The 19,246-nt window shown below is 37.9% G+C and overlaps 4 protein-coding genes and 1 long non-coding RNA gene across 7 annotated transcripts; all 5 read left to right on the top strand.

Annotated features, from left to right (window-relative positions):
- The first annotated feature begins 639 nt into the window (after positions 1–639).
- On the top strand, positions 640–2,554 carry LOC103340361 (putative F-box protein At1g65770). 3 transcript variants are annotated; one of them, XR_016122730.1, is made up of 3 exons: positions 640–1,483; positions 2,016–2,214; positions 2,407–2,554. XR_016122730.1 is itself a non-coding variant. In XM_008243765.2 (2 exons), the coding sequence occupies exon 1, from the start codon at positions 944–946 to the stop codon at positions 2,195–2,197; it is 1,254 nt and encodes a 417-aa protein (XP_008241987.2). In that variant the 5' UTR covers positions 664–943; the 3' UTR covers positions 2,198–2,214; positions 2,407–2,554. The 3 variants fall into 3 exon arrangements, 1 of the variants encoding a protein (XP_008241987.2); XR_016122731.1 differs by having other exon boundaries at positions 641–1,483; positions 2,022–2,214; XM_008243765.2 differs by having other exon boundaries at positions 664–2,214.
- A 1,248-nt stretch (positions 2,555–3,802) lies between these two features.
- LOC103340363 (uncharacterized protein At1g65760-like) lies at positions 3,803–5,320 on the top strand. The gene is made up of 2 exons (XM_008243768.2): positions 3,803–5,040; positions 5,124–5,320. The coding sequence occupies exon 1, from the start codon at positions 3,803–3,805 to the stop codon at positions 5,033–5,035; it is 1,233 nt and encodes a 410-aa protein (XP_008241990.2). The 3' UTR covers positions 5,036–5,040; positions 5,124–5,320.
- A 1,542-nt stretch (positions 5,321–6,862) lies between these two features.
- On the top strand, positions 6,863–10,558 carry LOC107881718 (uncharacterized). Its single transcript, XR_001678306.2, has 3 exons — positions 6,863–6,939; positions 7,042–7,102; positions 7,470–10,558. It is a non-coding gene; the product is annotated as an uncharacterized LOC107881718 (long non-coding RNA).
- An 801-nt stretch (positions 10,559–11,359) lies between these two features.
- LOC103340442 (F-box protein At2g17036-like) lies at positions 11,360–12,322 on the top strand. The gene has a single exon (XM_008243861.2). The coding sequence runs from the start codon at positions 11,360–11,362 to the stop codon at positions 12,320–12,322; it is 963 nt and encodes a 320-aa protein (XP_008242083.2).
- Positions 12,323–14,761: 2,439 nt separating this feature from the next.
- LOC103340444 (uncharacterized) lies at positions 14,762–19,043 on the top strand. The gene is made up of 5 exons (XM_089043258.1): positions 14,762–16,297; positions 16,832–16,904; positions 17,031–17,263; positions 17,561–18,642; positions 18,966–19,043. Exons 1-5 carry the CDS (start codon positions 14,860–14,862, stop codon positions 19,041–19,043), a joined length of 2,904 nt encoding a protein of 967 aa, XP_088899384.1. The 5' UTR covers positions 14,762–14,859.
- The last annotated feature ends 203 nt before the right edge of the window (positions 19,044–19,246 follow it).

Here is a 19,246-nt window from a genome sequence, read left to right on the forward strand (position 1 = left end):
CTTTCCCTACTTTTATCTGAATCTTCAATCTCACTTCTTCCCATCCCTCTTATCTCCCTCATCTCTATTTCCTTTTATCTCCAAACACCCCCATCTATCCACTACACCTCCCTCAAGTTCTCTTCTTTCAGTATATTCCCACAATTCTTCTCAACACTTGACAAGTGTCTATGAGTATAACTATAATTCCACAAATACAAAGTATAGAGTTAACTATGGTTATGCACATGGATACATGTTAAGTGTTGAGAATGGTGTTAAGGATACATCATGGATTAGAGTTGTGAGCAAAAATATGCGTTTGTTGGATAAGTTTTTTAAACATAAATTTAAAAAGGCAAACAGTGTCTAGCACAATGAAAAAATGTGGCATTAACTTGCAGACTAGTGATTTCAAGTTCGAGATTTGAATTCTCATGGCATGTTGGATGTTTGTGTGAGAATACCTTATAGTTTAAACTATAGCAAAACATTTTTTTTCTTAGAAATCAAATTACAATTTCGTGTAAAACTCAATTACCAAAAAAATATTTAACTTTAATAAATGTATATATATATATATATATATATATAAAGTAAAAGGCAGAGAATTGTGAAACATTCAAAATACCAGAAAATGCCCTTGGTTAATTTAAAATTAAGAATTAAAATTATTAATTAAATATGGATAATATGATAAATTCACAAATTTTCATATTAAAACAGAATTAAATAATAAGTTCTATTTTTATAAAACACAACTACTCATTATTATTTTTAATTTTAAAATAAATTTTAAATTTTTTTTAAAAAGCCCGCTATTTTAAAAGGAAAATAATGACTTTCGCGCAGCCAGTGACATGAGACTATTAAAAAAAGTAAACCAGTAAGTAACTACAGGTAGCGCAAGAGAAAAAAAAACATTAACACCGAGTGTTTCATCAAATTTAACGGTAGAAGCACAATGCTCTGCAAAACTACTCATCAAAGTCAACAGAAGAAGAAGCACAAGGTCGCCATGGATGGCAGCAGCATCAGAGTCGACTGGACCAACCTTCCACCCCAACTCTACCAACTCATCGCCCAAAGCCTCAAAACCCACATCGAAGTCCTCCGATTCCGCAGCGTCTGCAGCTCCTGGCGTTCTTCCATTCCTCCTTTCTGCGCCTCCATATCTCCCAATTTCCCTTTCCCTCACGGGCCCACAGGGTTCCTCTCCCAGATCACAGTCTACCTCACCCGACCCGACCCGGATCCGGATCCGAATCCTTCCTCGTCGTCCTCATCGCCTTCATCCAAGGGCTGGTTGCTGAAGCTCGAAGAGTGCGCGGACAAGATTCGCCTTCTGAATCCGATAACCAACTGGCGGGTCAGCTCTGTCAAGGACGACGTTGCAAGAAATCCAACGGATTTGAACCTGGTGGACCTTAACATGGTGGAGCTGGGCAAAGCATATGCGCTGAGATACACAAAGGGGTCTGGTTCCATTTTTGGTATAAACAAGGTGATTGTAGCCCCTAACTTTAAAGACTCAATTTTCATGATCTACAATGAAGGAAAATTGGGTTTTGCCCAAATTGGAAATGAGAAGCTCACACTCATCAATGACCAAATTTCTGATTACGATGATTTGATTGTGTATAAGGGTCAGCCTTGTGTTGTTAACAAATGGGGTCAAATTTTTAGGATCAATTTGTCTCTGGAATTGGTGCCTTTTTCGCCTCCTATTGGCTTTGGTTGCAGAAAGAATTTAATTGAGTGTTGTGGAGAGCTTTATGTGGTGGATAGGTACCTTGATGCTAATCAGCAAGATCAAACATCACCAAGAATTTGTGTTCGTAATGCTAGTTTTAATTTTTTTCTTCGTCATCCTCTTCGTCGTGGTCGAAGAATCTACGAAGCCGATCAGCCCAAGGCAATTGATTTCAAGGTCTATAAGTTGGGTGATGAAGAGTTGGGGGGTAGATGGGTTGAAGTGAAGAGCTTGGGGGGTCAAGCTTTTTTCTTGAGTATTGATTGCTGTTTCTCTGTTTTAGCTGCAGAGTTGGAAGGGTGCGAAGGGAATTGCATTTACTTCACAGATTCAAATGACATTGGTTTCGCGTTGAGAGGGTTGATCAGATCAGATGGGTCTGTTTTCTGCTTGGAAGATCGTAGGATTAATTGGCTTAGTTCTTCCCCTGTTTATTCTCAGATGTTTTGGCCACTCCCAGCTTAATTATCCTTTGGATTAATGTAAGTATACATATGATATGTTGTTTTTATATAATCTTAACAAGCTTACTTGACAAACAAGCTTTCTGTATATGTTAATTACTTATGATGTTCTTGTGTCACCAGGAAAAGGAAAAGGATTCTTTTTTTCTTTTTTTGGTATTAATTATTTCTGAACTTGATCTTCACGGGGACCTTGCTTCCTTCTTACAGGGGAAAGAGGCTGGAGGTTCCAATTTCTCACGAAGAATGATTTGTAAAATTATCTACAGTGTAATCTAATGTTGTTATACAAGGCATTCTCTCTTGAACTTATGTATCTTTGTAAGTTACTGTTTAATGTTATGTTGGTTTTCTAGGATTTTGAAAGGAATTCTTAAGACATTCTCTCCGAAAACGTTACCAGACAAGCTCTAAATATTTTGGGTTTAAAGCTTCAACTTTCATTGGCCACCAAATCCAAATTAGCCAACTACAACTAAATGGAAAAGAATTAAGTATTTTCTCTGGTTAATGTATTTTTTGGTAAATGGGTATTAATGGTATTTTTTTTCTGGTAAGTGAGTGTGAATGTTACTGTTTAATGTTATGTTGATTTCAAAAGGAATTCTTAAATATTTTCTCTGCTTTAAAGCTTCAACTTTCATTGGCCAACTGCAACTAAATGGAAAAGATTAAAGTATTTTCTCTGGTTAATGATGTATCTTTTTGGTAAATGAGTATTAATAGTATATTTTTCTGGTAAGTGAGTGCTAAATGCTAATGGTATTTTTTTGGTGAGTGGGTGTGAATGGTATTTTTTTGGTGAGTGGGTGTGAATGGTGTGCTAATGGTATTTTTGTCTGGCAAATGACTGTAAATGGTATTTAATTTACCTTATCTAGTTTCTTGCCTTAAAAGAAAACAAATACATGATTCTACAATATCAAATTTTGACGTCATTATTTACCACATTATCAATTTCAAATATATATATATATATTTTTCGAATGAACTCAAATTTTTTTTAAGTATAATCAATTAATAATGAAGCATGACAACATTATAATTCAAATAGTTCCTTGCTCTATCTCCTTGCATCTCACCCTCCTTCACTCATCCACTCGGATGGATGACTGTCGCCGTCATTTATGATTTAGACCAATTATCAACGTGGAGAGAAGTGAGAACCTTTGTTTAAAGTTAGACTTTGTAAATTTTGTCACTCTTAAAAGCAAAAAATAAAATAAATAAATAAGCATGTCGGTTTCCCGCCATTTATCGATCACCAATCAAAATCATAAGCGTCATTTATCAAATAGAGGAAGGAACTACATTTATTTGTTAAACATTACTTAACCTCGAATTATCTTAAAATGTCTCAGAAAACATTAATTCTTTGTTAGTTGAGTTGATTAGCAGACTAATTCGCTAACTAAGCTCCCGACCGGAGAAGAGCTCCGGTTCGGGAGCAAAATTCCAGATGATTTGATGACAAAATTTGAGAAAAACAAATTTGTTTACCCTAGAATTGCAGTATAAAAGGATTACGTTCTTGGACAATGGTCCTACCATCACCTCTGCCTCCTTGACTGAAACTCTCACTATCTCTCTCACTCTCTCTTTCTGCATGTCATCATCTGTCAACAGAAACAGAGGCCCTACCATGGATTCCAGAGCCCCCTGTTCAGTGGACTGGTCCAAACTCCCAGATGAGCTCTGGCACCGGATCGGCCAGCAGCTCAAACCTTTCATCGAACGGCTGCGATTTCGCAGCGTCTCCTACTCCTGGCGCCATTCCATTCCCCGATTCCACCCTTCCATTCCTACAGAATTCCCATACCCGTTCTCCTTCCACTCCAAAGCCTCCCTCGCCCGAACCACTCTCTACCTCCTCCGAACCAACCCATTTCCTTACGCCTCCACGTCATCACCATCCTCATCATCATCTTCCCCAAAGGGCTGGCTCCTGAAACTAGAAGAGTGCAACCAGAACCTGCGCCTTCTTCACCCCATCACCAACCGCCAATTGAGGTGCGGGGAGGACTTTTACCCAGAGCAACTGAACTTTTTAAATTATAAGATAGTGGAGCTGGGCCAAGCCTACACTCTCAAAAACTCAGCTGGCTCTGCCTACGTTGATCGCGTAAGCAAAGTCATTGAGCTCCCTCACTCTGAACCCTGCTCAATTCTCGTCATTCACCACAAAGGAAAACTGGGTTTTGCTCAGAATGGGGACGAGCGTTTGAGAAGCATCGGCAATCGGTTTTCTAGTTACAGTGATCTGATTGTTTACAAGGGCCGGCCGTACGTTGTAGACAAATGGGGCACGGTTTTCCTGGTCGACCCGACTCTGGGAGTGGTTCAATTCGCGCCTCGGTTGGTCTGTTTTGGGCACAAGAAGCATCTGGTCGAGAGCTGCGGAGATCTTTATCTGGTTGACAGGTACATGGTGGCGGACCCGAATGCAAGACCAGACCCGGTTACCAGTTTCTATCGTTTTATTCGGTATCAAGGGAATGGTTGGCCTGATGCAATCGACGAGTGTCCGCTGAATACCGTTAATTTCAGGGTTTATAAGTTGGATCAAGAGAGGGGGAGATGGGATGAAGTGCAGAACTTGGATGACCAAGCATTCTTCTTGAACGTTGATTTTTCGTTCTCTGTTTCGGCTGAAGACATTGTTGGGTGCTCAAGGAACTGCATTTACTTCTCCGATCACCGGGAGAATCCTCTGGCGCTGAGAAGCTTGAGCACTGTTGGGGATGGTTCGGTTTTCAACTTGGCAGACCATAGCATTAGCGTTGTAAATGCTGCAGGAGCTCCATTCTTTGCCGAGATATATTGGCCTTCCCCGCCTTAGCTTCTGTAAGCAATTGCTCTGCCTTCTCTCTCCTTGTGGTTTTTTGTTTGTTTTTGTGTTTGATTGCTTCGTGACATGATCTTGACAGGTGAAGTGTGAGAGAGCTCTGGAGTTTCAGAGATTTGGAGGTCCTGCCATGCCATGTTATCAAATAAACCAGGGCTCGCAGGAGTGCAGTTAAGGAGAGAACTTATGGAACAGTTTCAGTCAGTTTTTAAGTTAATTTGAACTGGAGGTCTATGAATTTCAAGTTTCCAGTTATATTAGCATCGGATTTTATGCTTATTATCTTTTGTTATTCTGAATGAAATAATAATGAATTGACTTTATGCTTATTATCTTTTGCAATCAGGAAGAAATGATCAATTATAAATAGGTATTTGACAAGTTTTCAAGTTACATAGTAGTACGTAATATATATATATATATATATATATATATTTTCTTTTCTTTTTCCCATAGGTAAGAACAGAACCCATGTGACAATGGTTTCTACCTCACCTCCATCTTGTCTCTCTTTCTTTTTCATGAGTCTGCAAAAACTCTGTCTTTAATTTTTTTTTCTTTCTTTTCATATCTATAACTATATTTTTCAAATCTCATCTCTCTCCGTATTTTTTCATATTTCATCACGTCCTCTCCGTTGTTTCGTATCCTATTACTCTCTCTATATCCCCATATTTTGTAGACATAGGACTTAGGTTTTCGAATGTGTTTGTTGCTAGCTTATTTGATTTGGTTGTCATAACAAATTTTTGTATGTTGGCTTGAGTTGGGTGAATTGTTAGGCTCCTTAGTTATGTATAAGCGTTCAATCTGGTTTGGATTAGGTCGTTCTCCATTTTGAGTAATGTAGTAACAGTAAAGTGATTATGCACTTAGTAGCTCCATGTCACATGTTATTTACAAAAGAAAATATCTTTCTAATCTAAGAATTTTATTTATTTCATTCTTGGAGAGTTTTTAATTTCTCTATGCAATTGACTCTATCTCTTCAATTTTTTTCTTTAAATATGCAGCTCTCTTTCTCTAAATTAGAACTATATCCTCTCCAATTTTCAAATCTCCTCTCTCTCTCTCTCTCTCTCTATTTTTTTTTCTTCAAATCTCATCACGTCCTCTCCTTTATTTCATATCTTATCACACTCTCTATCTCTCCGTATTTTTTAGACCTATAGCTTAATTTCATTCGGTTGTCATAACAAATTTTTGTATGCTGGCTCTTGAGTTGAATTGATGGGATCTTTAGTTATGCACAAGTGTTGGATCTTGTTTGCATAAGCTCGTTCTCCATGTTGAGTTATGTGGTAACAGTCCATGTCACATGCTATTTACAAAATAAAATATCTTTTTAATCCAAAATTTTGATTTATTTCAATGTTAGAGACTTTCTCATTTCTCTCTGCACCCAAGAATTTTCCTTTACTTCCAACTTTGCCCCATGAATTTTCCTTAATCTCTTTGAAAATCTTTAAAACGTTGACACGAAATGAACAAGGGATCGATGTGAAATTTTGTGAATAGGTGCGGAGATCAAATTCTTGGGTGCTGCTCAAGATCATCATATTACTTCGGCCTAATTTTGATCCCAAAAAAAAAAAAAAAAAAAAAAAAAAAAAAAAGACTTCGGTTTCGGCCTAATTTGACCACAAAAGAAAAGTTTTGCCTAAAAGACGAAAACACCCATCATAATTATTACAGCCCAATGGGTAAACCCAGAAAGAAATGCCACTTCTACATTGCAGGCCCAGTTCTAGACGGCAGCCCGATTTTTTTTGACCGTTTGAGCTTAGATTTTTATCGAGAATATAAAAGAAATTGAACTGATCTCTCTCTCTCTCTCTCTCTCTCTGTGGAATTGCTCTCTTTCTCACTCTCTCAGGTTCTCAGCCCTCTTACCGGTGGTGAGGCACAAATCTTTATTTATTTTTCCACATTTTCTAATTTCGCCTAAATTTTCGTTTGATTTGTATCTGAAACTCTTTATTTCCTTATTTTTTCATTAGATTTCTTCTTATCGGTTGGTCACTCCGTCAGAAGAGTTCCGAAAATTTGGTGATTTTCAAGGTATGGTTTATCTCTCTCTTTCTCTCTCTCTCTCTCTCACAGTGGGCGTGATTTGGATTAGTAGCTTTGATATATTGTGGCTTGTGTATCCGAGAGCTGATTTTGAACTGCAATGTGTCTTCTTGAATTATTTAGACAATATTCTTGACTTTGTCAAGCTGCTTTTTGCTGTATGAGATTTGATTTGATTACGAAACAGAGTTTTGCGATGCGAAAATATATGTCTGTGTTTGAAGATGTGATTTGTATCTTAAATGTTTCTGTGATTCAATGGATAACTAGGAGTTGGATGCTAACTGTTTCTGAATATTAGAATTGGGTTTTTAACTTTGCTTCTTGAAATTAATCTTGTTCATTGTTTTATCAGGTTATGAAGTTAAGAATTATCTTCTGACTTCCTCACGCAGACCACGCTGTGTCTTCGTTCCAGGTTCTATCGTTCTGACTTCTTTCACTGTGATTTCTTTTACTGTGAAAATGCTTCCTATGAAACCACTGGGATATGATAAATGCAGAAATAAGAGAAAAATTAAACATGTTGATGATTTAGGAGATCATGTTGAAAATGATGATGTCTCTAATTTAGTCAATGAACAACCTCCTCAGTCCATTCCCTTGGACATTTATGATCCAAGTAATTGGGAGAATCTCAGTACAAAACTGAGAGATCTATTAGTTGAAAAAGGGCCTAGAAGAGATCTTTTTGGGGAGAAAGGCCCAAAAGATAAATCCTCTAGATGTTTCTCTTCAACATTTTACACTCGTTATTTACCAAATGGAGAGAAACGTGATAGAGAATGGCTAGTTTATTCAAAGGATGTTGATAAAGTATTTTGTTTTTGTTGCAAGTTGTTTAAACCTTTGTCCCTAAAATGTCAGTTAGCAATGAAGGATATGGAGACTGGGAACAACTTAGTCTTTTGCTCAAAGAACATGAAACAAGCATTGAGCACATCTTTCACATGATCACTTGGAAGGATGTGCGTCTTACATTGGAGAAAAATGAAACGGTTGGTAAAATAGTTCCTGACAAGATTGACCAGGAGAAACAACACTGGAGAAATGTGTTGCCAAGAATCATTTCAGTTGTGAAATTTCTTGTTAAACATAAGTTCACATTCTTTGGAACAAATGACAGGATTTATCAAAATGATCGTGGAATTTTTTTACCCAAATTGAAATGATCGCAGTCTGGGATCAAGTAATGCAAATGCATATTGGACGTGTTCAAAACAATGAGATTCATTGTCATTATCTAGGTCGTAACATTCAAGAGTTGATAATTTTGTTAGCTTCTGAAATCAAAAGTGCAATCATAAAAAAAATTAGGAAGCAAAGTATTTTTCTGTGATTCTTGATTGTACTCTTGATTCAAATGACGAAAAAATAATTTCTTTGCTGTTACGATCTGTAGATGTTTCTACAAGTCCAACAAAAATAGAAGAGTACTTTTTAGGGTTTTTAAATGTGTGTTCGGGCCAAGGACTTTTTGAAGAATTGCAAAGTGTGTTAAAATCTCTTGACCTTAATCTTGACGATGTAAGAGGACAAGGATATGACCATGGATCTAATATGAGAGGGAGAGACCAAGGTGTACAGAATAAGCTTTTAGATATAAATCGTAGAGCATGGTATATGCCATGTGGTTGTCATAGTCTAAACTTAACTCTTTGTGACATTCTAGACTCTTGTAGTGAAGCAAAATATTTTTTTGGAGTGATACAAAATATTTATACATTGTTTTCTCATTGTTCAAAGTGTTGGAAAATTTTGGAAGATAATGTAAAAGGTTTAACTCTTGAGCAATTAACGATCCCACATTATGAGAGTGAAATTGAAAGTGTTAGAGCAATAAGACTCCATGCTCTAGAAGTAAGAGAAGCTTTACTTCAATTAGCAGAAACTGTGCCTGACCTCAAAGTGAGGTGCCAAGCTCTTTCTTTAGCAATATATGGATTTGATTTTGAGTTTTTTTACGCATGATTATTTGGTTTGACATACTCTCTGTTGTTGACTCTGTTAGCAAATACTTAGAATCTAAAGACATGCTTATTGATGTTGCTATAGATGAGGTAAAAAGGCTGATTAATTTCTTTGAAGAATATAAAGAAACAGGGTTTACACAGGCCATGACTGTTGCTAAAGGAATTGCTACTGAAATGGAAATTGATTATGTGTTTAGTGAAACTTGTAAAACCCGTAGAAAGAACCATGCTGCGAATGTCAATGAATCATCTACTGAATCTGTTGAAGAATCCTTTAGAATTCATTATTTCTTACATATAGTGGATCAAGTTATAGGTTTATTGAAGAGAATGTTTGAACAGTTTCAGGCGTATGAGGATGTTTTTGGGTTGTTTAGTTCAGAGAAGTTAAATTCATTGGATGATAATAATTTGAAATCTTGTTGTGGTCATCTTGAATTCAGTCTAAAGCATGGAAAATCTTGTGATGTTGATGGAAATGATTTATTTGAAGAACTAAAATTCTTACGAGGGAATTTACCAAAAGAAAAAATGACAGCCCTTGAAATACTAAATTTCATAAAAGAACTAGGTCTTCCAAATGCATGCATTGCTTATAGAATATTATTGACTGTACCTGTTACATTGGCATCTACAGAAAGTAGTTTTTCAAAATTGAAGTTACTAAAATCTTACTTGCAATCGCCAATATCACAAGAAAAATTAGATGGACGAGATTTGATTTCTGTTGAAAATGATCTTCTAGAAAATATTGATTATGAAAAATTTATCAATGATGTTGCAACCAAAATTGCAATAAGAAATGCTTCACATTGATACTTTGATGCTCTCACTAGTTATTGTTTTTTTTCTTTTTCTGCAGGTTTGCACTCATTGACTTGCTGGGGAGATTGAAGATGGTTAATTCTTCTTTGGGAGAGCAGTCACGTTTATTTCATCTTTGGAAGTGACAGATCGCATTTTTCAACATCTGGTGTTGGTTGGTAGTCACAGGAAGTTTTGGTAGCTGTCTGTAGCTGAAAGTGTCAAGGTTGTCAAATACAAGATTTTAAAGTTCAGTTCACATATGGAAGAAAGCATCTGGGTGAAAAGTCAAGTGTTGTGGGTGTTCGGTGGTGATTATCTTTCTCTGTTTTTGTTCAAGAGTTCACAAGATTTAAGGGGTGTCGCGCGAGTTTCACCAATTCCCAGATCATACAGTGTTTCTGAAAATCGTGTTGAACCAAGATGATTGAGCCACATTGGAGGATGGTATCACTAGCAGTCTAGCTGTGTGTGGCAGATGTTCCGTTAACTCAGGATGAGACCTTTCTACGTTTTAGTTTGACGGCATTTGCTTCAACTTGAATATCTTATCTGAAGATTCTTTAGTTCATGTTTGTTTAGAGCTTAGATAACTAGAGCAGATTGTAGCACTTTCTGACTCAATAATATTCCTGATATTAACGTCATACCTCCATTTTGCTTCTTCTATGCTGTGTTATTTATTTTCTCTCCTTCTCTCCCCCAACACACAACCACCACCACCCCCAAAAAAAAATTTTCTCCAATCAAATATGGAAGTTGAGGATATAGAAATTTGGAGTGAAAACTTGCCAATTCTCGTAGGATTCGCTTTGAGATACAAGAGCTAAGTTTTCTCAATGAGAAAACAATAAAGTTAAAAAGAAAAGAAAAAAGAACTGATTGATCATTCAAGAATCCCAATTCTCATAGGACTATTTGTGCTTCACCAGGACATTAAATAACCCATGTGCCCTATGTATTCTTAAACATAAAACAACATACAATTATAAGATATTAAGGATGGCAAGCAGAATACCAGATGAATTATGGGAGAGCATCGGCAAGTGCCTCAACACAAAGACCGACGTTTCTCGATTTCATGCTGTGTGTAAGTCATGGCGATCCTCTCTTCCTCTTTTTGCAAAACAATTCCCTTTGCAATTCCCCATTCAAGTCATCACTAAGAAGTGCTCCCTCAGCTTCACCCTCAACGAGAGTGTAATCTATCATCTTGCACCTCCTGCCGCCACCGGTTATCCCCGTGAAAGGGGTTGGTTGATTTGTGTCAAAGAAGGAGAGAAGGGTGAAACTCATCATATGTTGCATCCACTCTCCCAGTCTACCGTTCTGCAGTTGCCCTACTCGTATCCAAAGTTACTCAACTTATTGGAATATCGGGTACCTGAGGTGGCCAACACGTTTTAGGGATGACTGCTGGTTTTGTGGTAAGGCGGCCCTGTCCTTAAATCTCGATTTCCCTGCGGTCATGATGGTGATACGGGGAATGTTATGGTATGGAAAATTAGGCGTTGACAGAAAAAAGTGCATCCAAGTCTCTCCGTTGAATCGTGAACGTTCCATTTATGAAGATGTTATCTTTTATCAAGGAAAGTTCTGTGCTGTCTGCTATAATGGAACAGCCGTAGAGGTTGATTCTTCTCTTGACGTGATGATGATCGCCTCTCCAATAAAAGGTCGTTTTACCCTCAATTATCTGGTGGAGTCATCCGGGGAGGTTCTTTTGGTTCGTTTATCTGGTGAAGATTCTTATTCTTCTTGTAACTCTTCCGGTGAAGATTCTGATTCTTCTGATGAAGAGTCTGATTCTTCTTACCAGGAGCTCTCGCTGGCGCCAGCACCTGCTGAAGTTACCCACGAGGGTGGGTTTTCGAGTGGAGCTAACTATCGAGACTCACTCGTACTTGGTGAATTTGTTCTTGCACTGCCGCAAGTGCCAGCACCGGCTGAACTTGCCAAGCCGGCTGATGATGAAGATTCTTCTTACGAAGGGCTGCCGCAAGCGCCAGCACCAGCTGAAGTTGTCCACCCAGCTCATGACGAGGATTCTGATTCTTCTTCTGGTTCTTCTGCAAAGGTTTATAAATTGAATGCAGATGAGAAAGAATGGGTTGAGGTTGAGGCGGAAGCTTTGCGTGATCGAATATTGGTGGTGGGGAGCGACCACTGCTTCTCTGTTTCTACTGGAGATTTCCCAGGGTGCAGGGGGGGCTGCATTTATTTCTACAATCTAGATAATCGTACAATTGCGTTAGGAAGAGGAAGCATGCTGAGCCAAACCGCAGTGTTCTGCTTAGATTCTGGCACTTGGTTGCCGCTGGCAGATTATCCAAGTTTTCAAAACATCTTTTGCCCACCGCCAACTTGGACTTGGTTGCCAACTTGCCAAGCCAACAACAAAGGAAAAGTAAACAACAAAACTTGGACATGAAGAGAAAGCAAACAAAAGTACATGAAGTTGGTCTGTTGATCGATGCTAAGTTTGGATGGCGATTGTAAATTTTGAGCTATTCGTAATATGATAATTGAATCTGTTGTATGATTGTTCTTCGAATTTTCCCTCTTTAATTTTTGTTTTGATATGTTTCGATGGGCTTATTCCCAAAAGTCGGGGATTATTTTCGATAATTCAAAACTTCATAACCAATCAATAATTCACAGAAACAAAAAGCCATTAATAAAACTTTAATTCAATTGTGTAGCTTCATGTGGAAATCTTTCTCTGTTCTTCAGCAAGATTCACAATATTTATGGTTATTGCACCGATTCCCGGATCATAGAGTGTTTCTGGAAATCAGTCGAACTAAGATCATTATTGATCCACATTGGTGGATGCTGCATCACCAGCAGTCTAGCAGTAGCAGATGCTCCTTAGTCTATCTATGGTTTAGTTTGATAACACTCGTAAGTGCAGAACAGGTTAACGTGCTTCAGCTCGATATCTTTTCTGAAGATTTTGTTTAGTTCATGTTTGTTTGTGGACATGTCTAGAGCGATTTCTGATTAGTTTTTGTTTTTCTATCACATACAAGTGTCTTCACAGAGCTTAGATAACTAGAGCAGAGATTGTAGCACATTGGCAAAAGCTATATTTTTATGACTCAATATTATATACCCTCACCATTTGCTTCACTATGGCGCGTTATTTATTTTTGTACAAGTCTTTCTTCTTTTCTCCTCTCAGTTTTCTCCCATCAAATATGGAAGTTGTTGATACAAAAGTTTCAAGCCAACTTTCCAATTCTCATAGGAACATGTAATAACTCTACCTCTTCAAAAAAAAAATTCTTTAAATATGCAGCTCTCTTTCTCTATTTTTTCCTTTCTTATCTAGGACTATCTTCTCTCCATTTTTCAAATCTCATCTCATCTCTCATCTCTCTCTCTCTCTCTCTCTCTCTCTCTCTCTCTCTCTCTCCTTTCTTATCTAGGACTATCTTCAGTCTCTGCTTAGGCTGAAGTTGGAAGCCAAAGCCAAAAAAAGAAAATAAACAGATAAAACAAAGCAAAAGGACATGAAGTTGGCCTCTTGATTGATACCAAGTTATTCCCTTTATTAAAAAAAATTTAAATTTTAATAAATTTAATTATTAGTACATATATATACGTACATATATATATATATAAGCAAAATGCAGAGAATAGTGAAACATTCAAAATACTAGAAAATGCCCTTGGTTAATTCAAACATTAAGAAATGAAATTATTAATTAAATGAGGATAATATGGTAAATTCACATTTTTTCATATTAAAAAAAATTAAAATTAAAAACAAATCAGATAATAGGTCATACTTTTATGGAACATAACTACTTATATTACATTTTCTTAATTCTAAAAAAAAAAAATAAAAAAAAAAAGAAAATCAATTGGCACATACATGAGCACGTGCCAAGGGGCTAGTTATTATTACATGTATGGTTGATTGTTATTCCTTTTATATATTTATTTATAAAATGCGACGAAAACAACATCATAAGTTCATAACAGCGCCCTCGTCCTGCAATGAAGGATTTTCAAAACTAAAGGCAGGTCAGCCAAGTAGTAGAACTCATCATCCATAAACATTCTGGACCTTTCACATATGTCCGATATAACTCTGAATTCTTCTCTATCCTCTAAAATCTGAAAGCGATGACATATAGTTTTTATAAAATTGTATTGAGAATATCACATAGCAACGGTGGACCGAAGAATTTTTCTAGAAGTGGGCTAAATTTTTATATTTTGAGGGATCTTTTATAATCAGGAATTTCTGGGCTAATTATAAATATTATATGGAAGGATTCTATATTTTTTTTTATCGAAAATATGGTAGAATTTCAGTGGGTAGAAGAGAAAAAAAATCTGATTTGGATGGCTAGGATAGGCTGAATTCTAAAAGATAAGTGGGTTAATATTTAATTATAGTGAATTTTGTTGTACAATAAAGACTAAAGTACAAAATCTGCACTGGACTTAAGCCCACTTGAGCCCCTTCCTAGGTCCGCCCTCGACGCAGGCGGATGCTCAAACTCGTGTTTCCAAACATAAACAATATTTAATACTATAATTGTAGGAGACCTCTATAAATATTTGGTTTCCCTTCCTTTGATATCTAGGAAAATGAGGAAAATAAATATTTATTTTTGTTTAAGTTTTTCTTCTTTTCTCCTCCAACTTTTCTACCATCAACATCAAATATGGAATTTGTGGATGGAGAAGTTATTGAGTGAACTTCCAATTCTCATAGGACTCGTTTTGAGATATAAAAGCTAATTTTTCTCAATGACACAAAAATAGAAAGGAAAGCTAACTGGTGGCCTTGACTTGCTTGTTGCGCAAGAAATCAGCCATTCAAGAATCCCAATTCTCATAGGACTTTTTTTTTTGCTTCACCAGCGCATTAAATAACCTTGAGCATCCTATATATTATTGTTGAACTTAACAAACTATATACAAGGCGGATCACCACCATAATTATTAGGGATGGCGAGCAATATACCAGATGATATATTAGGGAGAATTGGTAAGCGTCTCAACACAAAAACTGGTGTTTCTCGATTTCGTGCGGTCTGTAAGTCATGGCGATCCTCTCTTCTCCCCTTTGCAAAACAGCTTCCTCTGCAATTCCCTATCCAAGTTGTTGCTAATAGAACCAGCTTCACCCTCACCGAAAGCGTACTCTATCATCTTGCACCTCCCGCCGGCCATCCCTGCGAAAGGGGTTGGTTGATTTATGTCAGAGAAGGAGAATGGGGCAAAACTCATCATATGCTGCATCCACTCTCCCAGTTTATGATAAAGCAGTTGCCCGACTCATATCCAAAGTTAATCAACTTATTGGAATATCGGGTATTTGAGGTGGCCAAAGTATATGGCCTACGTTTAAGGGATCGACGGTTTGGTAATACTAGGGTGGCCATGTCCTTAAATCTCGATTTCCCTTCGGTCATGATGGTGGGAATGAGAAGATTATGGAATGGAAAATTAGGCGTTGACAGTAAAAAGTGCATCCAAGTCTCTCGGTTGGGTGGTGAACACTCGTTTTATGAAGATGTTATTTTTTATCAAGGAAAGTTCTATGCTGTCTGCCGGAATGGAACAGCCGTAGTGGTTGATTCTTCTCTTGATGTGACGGTGATCGCGTCTCAAATAGAAGGTGTTTTTGGCCTTAATTCCAAGAAGTATTTGGTGGAGTCATCCGGGGAGTTGCTTTTGGTTCATAGATATTGGGATACAGAACAATCCCCTTCTTCTGGTTCATCATCAGAAGATTCTGATTCTTCATCAGAAGATTCTGATTTTTCATCAGATTCAGAAGATTTTGATTCTTTTGATGAAGTTTCTTCTAAGAAGCAGTCGTGGGAGCAAGTAGATCCAAGTACTCTTGTGGCCAGAGAAATATTTCGTCAAAGGGCGGCAGCACGGAACCCCGTTCATGGTGAAGATTCTTCTGATTCTGACTATGCAGACAAGCCACCCATGACTACTGACCTTATTAAATTCAAGGTTTTCAAGTTGGATGCAGAAGAGAAACAATGGGTTGAGGCTGAGGCGGAAGCTTTGCGTGATCGAATATTGGTGGCGGGGCACAACCGCTGCTTGTCTGTTTCTACTGGAGATTTCCCAGGGTGCAGGGGGAGCTGCATTTATTTCTATGATCATTATAATCGCACAAGCGCGTTAGGAAGAGGAAGCATGTTGAACCAAATTGGAGTGTTCTGCTTAGATTCTGGCGCTTGCTTACCGCTAACGGATTGTCCAAATTTTCACAACATCTTTTGCCCACCCCCAACTTGGACTTGGTTGCCAAGCCAACAACAAAGGAAAAGGAAACAAGAAGACTTGGATTTGGACATGAATTTGGAAGCAGGAAAAGAAAGAAACAAAAGAAAAGGACTTGAACTTGTGCATGAGTTGGGCTGTTGATCCATGTTAAGTTTAAAATTTCATATTTTTTGTTACAAGTACTTCCTTCTTTTTTCTCCAACTTTCCTGCAATTGACAATTGTATCACTTTATATCAAATAAGAATCATTGTGTTTGAAATGTGCAGCTTAAAATTATTTATTATCTATCCCTCAAATTATATGCCAGGTTTGCAGCAGATCATAAGAAACCCAACAGATCTTCAACCAATTACAATATGAGATTTTTACAAAAACAGGGTTTATGTATGTATTATGTAGGCAATACATAACTCAATAGTCATTAATTCTACAGCCAAACTTTCCAATTCTCAGCTGATTCCCCCGCGGTCAATGTCTTAGTCATTGGCCATCGAAGATTGCATTGCACTATGGAAGATTAGGTGTTGACAATAAAAAGTGCATCAAAGTTTCTTCATTGGATCCCGACTGCAATGATTATGAAGATGTTCTTTTCCACAAAGGAAACTTCTATGTTGTCTGCCAGGACTGAAAAGCTTTCGCAGTTGATTCTTGTCTGAATGTGACAGCAATTGCGTCTGCGGTAGCTTGTTCTGCCGGCTATCGCAAGAAGAATTTGGTGGAGTCATCCGGGGAGCTGCTGTTAGTTGATAGATGTCCGCCCTCTTGCGGCACAAGTAAGCTCAAATTCAAGGTTTTCAAGTTGAATGCCGTTGAGAAGTGTTTCTGCTAGAGATTTTCCAAGGTTCTTGGGGAACATCATTATAGGTACAATGCGTTAGGAAGACCCTTCAACCGGATTGGAGAGTTCAACTTCGATTTTGATGATCCAAGTTCTCTTAAAATCTTTTGCCCTCTCCCAACTTGGACTAGGCCTTGCTATAAGTTGTATGGGGATTATAAGCTGGACGGCCAGTATGAGTTGGACGGCCAGGATGAGTCGGATGGCGATTATGATTCGGATGGAGATTATGGAAAAAGGGTAGTTGAGGAATTGTGTGGTAAAAATGCATTTACCAATTGCTTAAAGTAACATACAAATCCTCAACAATATTTGTTACCAAAATCGTAACCAATTAAAATATTGTTTTGACTAACCATAATGCCACCAAAACAACTATTTATTGTACGCATTAATTCTGTTTTTTTTTCCTTCCCATAACTATAATACCAAAACAAGTAGGACTCTATCTATCAACCCCTATAATCCGGGACCAAACTTTCCAATTCTCTTGAGATTCTTATTCAAATATGAAAGCTGATGTTCTGCTCAAGACCTTGCTTCCCTCTGTATTTAGTTTTAACTTTAGTCTCAAATGAGCTTCAATCACCAAGAAAATCATCCTGGATGGCGAGTAGAATCCCAGGTGAATTGTTAGAGAGCATAGGCAAGTTCCTAAACACTAGAACAGATGTTTCTCGATTTCGTGCGGTGTGCAAGTCATTGCAGTCCTCCATCCCTCACTTCGAAAAGCAGCTTCAATTTCCCATCAAAGTTCTCATTCGAAACACCAATGGCAGCAACACCACCTTTACCCTAACCGAGAGCATTGTCTTTCATCTTGCGCCTCCTAGAGACGATCCTCTTAAAAGAGGTTGGTTGGTTAAGGTTGAAGAAGGAAAATATGGTGAAACTCGTATGTTGCATCCACTCTCCCAGTTTGTTGTTGGGAGACTGCCCCACACATTCCCAAAGGTATTTAACCTATTGGAATTTAGGGTTTTTGAATATGCAAGAGTTTACAGCATTCATCATGGGGGTTGGTGGGACCGTAATAATAAGGTGGCCTTGTCCATGAATCTCAGTTTCCCTGCGGTCATGATAATTGTCGATGGAGTACTATACCGCGGTGAATTAGATGTCGACGTTAACAACTGCATTGAGGTCTCTCAGTTGGATCATGATCAACATTATGATTATGAAGATGTTATTTTTTACGAAGGGAAGTTCTACGCTGTCTGCCGGGACGGACAAGCTCTAGTGGTTGATTCTTGTCTGAATGTGAAAGTAGTTGCGCCGCCAATATTAGCTTGTTTGGGCGGTGATCACAAGAAGAGTTTGGTGGAGTCGTTGGGGGAGTTGCTCTTAGTCGATAGGTATCCGAGTACAATGGGAGAAGATAGTTATTTAGACAAGTGGCTCGACATTGAGCTTAAATTCAAGGTTTTTAAGTTGAACACAGCTGAAAATCAATGGATTGAGGTTGATGAGAGGGATGCTTTGAGCGATCGAATATTGCTCGTGGGGGATGACAGCTGCTTCTCTGTTTCTGCTAGAGATTTTCCAGGATGCGAGGGAAATAGCATTTATTTCTCTAATTTCTTTTACATGAAGAATAATATGGAGGGTGAGTTTGGAGGAATGTTTAGTGAGATGGGAGTTTTCCGATTAGATTTTGGCAGTCACTTGCCCCTAACATATTATCCAAGCTGTGATAATATCTTCTGCCCACCCCCAACTTGGACTTGGTTGTCAAGCAAGGAAAAGAAAAGGAAGAAGAAGATTTGGCGTCGGGTTTGGGTTTGGACTTGGTTTTCAAGAAAATTAAAAAAAAAAGAAAATTAGACTTAGATCTTGGCGGCTAGATCGGTGCTAAGTTGGATGGTCATGTGAGTTTTGACACACTACTGTAATTTCTTTTTTGAAAATTTATTGTTTCATGTAATGTGGTTTACTATAGGTAGTTTTTTTGGATCTTTCAGTGCTTGACTGAAGTATCACAATCTCCAACTTCCCCAAGCTTGATCGGTGCAAAGCTGGACGCCGATTATGAGCTTTAAGGAGAGAGAAATTTAGTTGTCAACCTTGCAGTGCCTCCTTATCCCTATCTCTCTTCATGTAATAGGCCACATGTAAAGGTAGATAGAGCAACTTCGATGGTCGCTGCGTCGTCCTGCGAACATATCCAGCCTCTGCTATTATCTTTTGCCCATCCCCAACATGGCCAAAGGCCTGATCTATATGCGGAGCTGGATGGAGATTG

This window comes from Prunus mume, linkage group LG8, assembly GCF_029339155.1.
Source record: "Prunus mume cultivar Tortuosa linkage group LG8, ASM2933915v1, whole genome shotgun sequence".
In the NCBI taxonomy this organism is placed as follows: Eukaryota; Viridiplantae; Streptophyta; class Magnoliopsida; order Rosales; family Rosaceae; genus Prunus; species Prunus mume.